The sequence below is a fragment of the Juglans regia genome, unplaced genomic scaffold, assembly GCF_001411555.2.
Source record: "Juglans regia cultivar Chandler unplaced genomic scaffold, Walnut 2.0 Scaffold_5, whole genome shotgun sequence".
NCBI classification, from domain to species: Eukaryota; Viridiplantae; Streptophyta; class Magnoliopsida; order Fagales; family Juglandaceae; genus Juglans; species Juglans regia.
The window spans coordinates 1-3,255 of record NW_023359850.1 but is presented as its reverse complement, the minus strand read 5'-3'; the positions used below and the strand labels follow the sequence as shown (position 1 = coordinate 3,255).

General features: G+C 39.2%; 1 protein-coding gene across 1 annotated transcript; it reads left to right on the top strand.

The window, feature by feature from the left end:
• The first annotated feature begins 1,585 nt into the window (after positions 1-1,585).
• LOC109008253 lies at positions 1,586-2,575 on the top strand. Its single transcript, XM_018988272.2, has 2 exons — positions 1,586-1,897; positions 1,982-2,575. Exons 1-2 carry the CDS (start codon positions 1,799-1,801, stop codon positions 2,219-2,221), a joined length of 339 nt encoding a protein of 112 aa, XP_018843817.1. The 5' UTR covers positions 1,586-1,798; the 3' UTR covers positions 2,222-2,575.
• Positions 2,576-3,255: the final 680 nt, after the last annotated feature.

Below are 3,255 nucleotides of genomic sequence, written 5' to 3'. Positions count from 1 at the left end.
TTGGTTTTAAGTGGCTTAGCCCTTAGATCTATAGATTTGAACCTTAGATTTTTTTTTTTTTAACTTTTGAGATTATCCTTGGGTGGAGTGGCATGAACTTTATTTGTAGCTCCTGTTTGGTTTGTTATTGGACCAAGCTCTAGGCCTTTGATTTTTGTACTTGGGAGTGGATGTTGGGTGTAATTCTTTCCCTTTCTTCTCCTCTTTGCTCTTTTGGGGAGGGGGTGGTAATCGAGCATCTTAATGACAAAAACCACACATGACATATACCTGATTAGAAATATAAACAGATAGGGAGAGAGATCATGTCAAGAACATAAAGATTATATCTTGCTTGTGTTTCATGGGAGTTCAGGAAATGATATAGAAAAGAGTAGGTGAATTCTGTTTTTGCATTTATATCCTTGTTGGGACGGTTTATTGTTAAGCAAGCACATAACTTTAGGAACTCCTCCTAGCTCCATTTCTTTCCTCCAAGTGCACGCTTTGAGTGGATCGCAAATGTAAGGGATACTTTATCCATGTTTCAGTTATTTTGTTTCGCTAGTCAAAGAATCAGTAAGGATCCCCCTTCCAAGTTTCGCCCTCTTCCATCCCATATGGCCCGTCTCTTGCTTTTTGCAAATGACTTTGTTTCCCCCACTCTCCAAATTACAGGAAAAATATGCTTATCCACTTTTGAACGAGAGTCTATATTGGCCCAGTAGAAACCCTCTTTCTTTCTTCTCCACTTCCAAAGCCAACTTTTGAAAATACAGTGAATGCTGGAGATTATGAAACCCTAAATAATTAGATGACCTAGATTTTGCAAGTTTTACTCGAATTATACAACATTTCCTTGTAGTTCTTGGATCCTCACCTTCCGCACCAACGGCCAAATTACGTGCATGCATGAAATGCCAAACTGTCAAACATACACAATGCACAATGATAGATATATTAGAGATGAGAGGAGATTCTTAGAGTGCTTTTAGAGCGGGATGGGAGAGAGGGGGGTTAAGGAGCGAGGGAAAGAGAGAAATGATGACAGCATGGGAAGACATTTATGGGGATGCATTTTATCAGGGCTGACTTTCAAACTTCTTCATCTTATGTTTCTTTTGGAGATACTCCATTCAAAACTCAGTAGTCTTGTGTGTATTCACCCATGAACTTATTACAAAAACTTGAAAGTCTACTCGGTTTCTTGTGAAGCGACTCTTGAGTTTCGGTTTTTCAGGCTCAATGCTCAAGTTGAGTGTGGAGTTACCATTTTCCTGAAAGTTTGGCTATTTGTGTTGAGTTAAATATATTCCCCCACTTCACGAATTATCTATCTTATTCATTTCATGTTGTAGTGTTACTACTTACGCTTATCGTCATCGTCATTCTCTCGACAGGTATGACACATAGTTGTTTTCTTATTTTCCCTATAAACATGTTATCTATCATAGCCTGTGACCTTCTTATTTACATGTTGTATATGTATTTGGGTCATTCTATTTAAATGCATGTTGAATTCGGTTGATATTTATGAACATGTGGTTTGGTTTTAATATTTGTCTCTATAATTTGAGCATATTTTAGCACCATATAGATTAATCAATCGACTTGATTCGTGATCGGGACATGTGGAGTGATGGGATGGAGGATATATTGATAGATATGTTGTACCAAGAAACACTAATGGACACAATGAGGGAAGGGAAGATACACACGGAGACCATATTCGGTTTGCTGAACGGTTGCCTGTGATTGGGCCAAAGAATTTCAAATCCAATCAAGTTAAAGGCAAAATTGCTCGTCTTAAGAGAAGGCAATGGGAATTTACGGATCTATGAAGCAAACCGGTTTGGGGTGGGACGCTGAGAGGAAGGCTCCAGTTGTCAGCAAGGAACACTTGGCGAATGAAATCAAGGTACGAACTCACAATTTGAATTATTGAATTATAGTTTTTTTTAAAACTTGTTCTCATTGTATTTAATTACAACTTTAATGTTAGGTGAGATCATCATTCAAGTATTTCAAGACCGAGGGATGCCCAAAGTATGAATACCTCTGCATAATCTTTGGCGTTCAGTTGCGACTAGGACACTACATCAGGCATCGACTGACCCGGCCCCAACTAGTGACGATGAGCAAATGCTTGAGGAGGAGATGCAAAACCATGGTTGACAGGTGGCTGATTATGAAGGGGCCCATTGCAAGCAGTTGGTATGCACGTAGTGGATCTCGCCGATGACGGAGGGGAGGGCCTACCCAATCCATTGCCCTTGAAGACCAATTTAGTGAATTCCTAGAGGAAATTAAGTGTAGTGCTGCAACTAGGAGGAAGGCTGCTAAGGACGGGAGGTATGGGAGCATGTCCGGGAAGCTCAGCAAAAGGGCGAATAGCATGGAGTGTGATGCTGCGCTTGATCTCCATGTCCATTCTATGAAGTTGCTGGAAGAAGTAGAACCTCCCTTGCCTCCAATTTATCAAGGCCTTCGACCGTTACTTAATCTGGCAGTGCATAGATCGTTCGTGTCAATCTCTAATATTTACAGGAGTCAGTGGACTTGGAGATTGATCTAAGTATTATTGATGAGTGGTTCATCGGAGGGACTGCTGGATTGGTATTTTTATGCTTATCAGCTTCAGTGATAAGCATTTATCTGAAATTATATTTTATGCTATTTATGCTTGTTTTAATTATTTATGTTAGATGACTTTGAAGTTATTTAATTTTAAGTTTTATGCAGTGGATAATTAATGTGTGACATTACTCTGTGACATTATGCAGTGGGTAATATAAGATATGATCACATTTTATTGAGTATACGTTGAGTTTATAATTTTTGCTAAGATGTTATTTTTTGAACGCACACGCAAGAAGGTTATTCATAATGGACAATGAAAAGACAAGTTCAAGTATTTATTGCAATAATAAGACAAATGAGGGAATGAAGATATATAATTTGAGTGGAGATGAATTAGCACTGCAGCCTGTAGAAGAGGAACCTAGTTTTTAGGATGTGGATGACATGCCAAAATTCTAGAGGTTGGCTTTGAATGCCCTAACACAATATAGCTCTCTAGGGGAATCAATATGTTCAGGAAGTTTTGAAAGAACAGTCTCGAAATTGTCTCGAAATGTTTCGCATGGAGGTGCCCGCATTCCGTTATGTATGCGATGTGTTACAAAAATCAATGATTATGGACCCTACAGAGAGGGTCTCGGTGGAGGAACCATTGGGCATGTTTTGCCTTCTTGTTGGTCATGCACATGGTCAACG

Excerpts from the sequence above, each read along its gene's own strand:
- LOC109008253 (XM_018988272.2), top strand. The coding sequence starts at position 1,799 with ATGGGAATTTACGGATCTATGAAGCAAACCGGTTTGGGGTGGGACGCT. Across the intron at positions 1,898-1,981 it reads ACTTGGCGAATGAAATCAAG|GTGAGATCATCATTCAAGTA; the intron begins GTACGAACTCAC and ends CTTTAATGTTAG.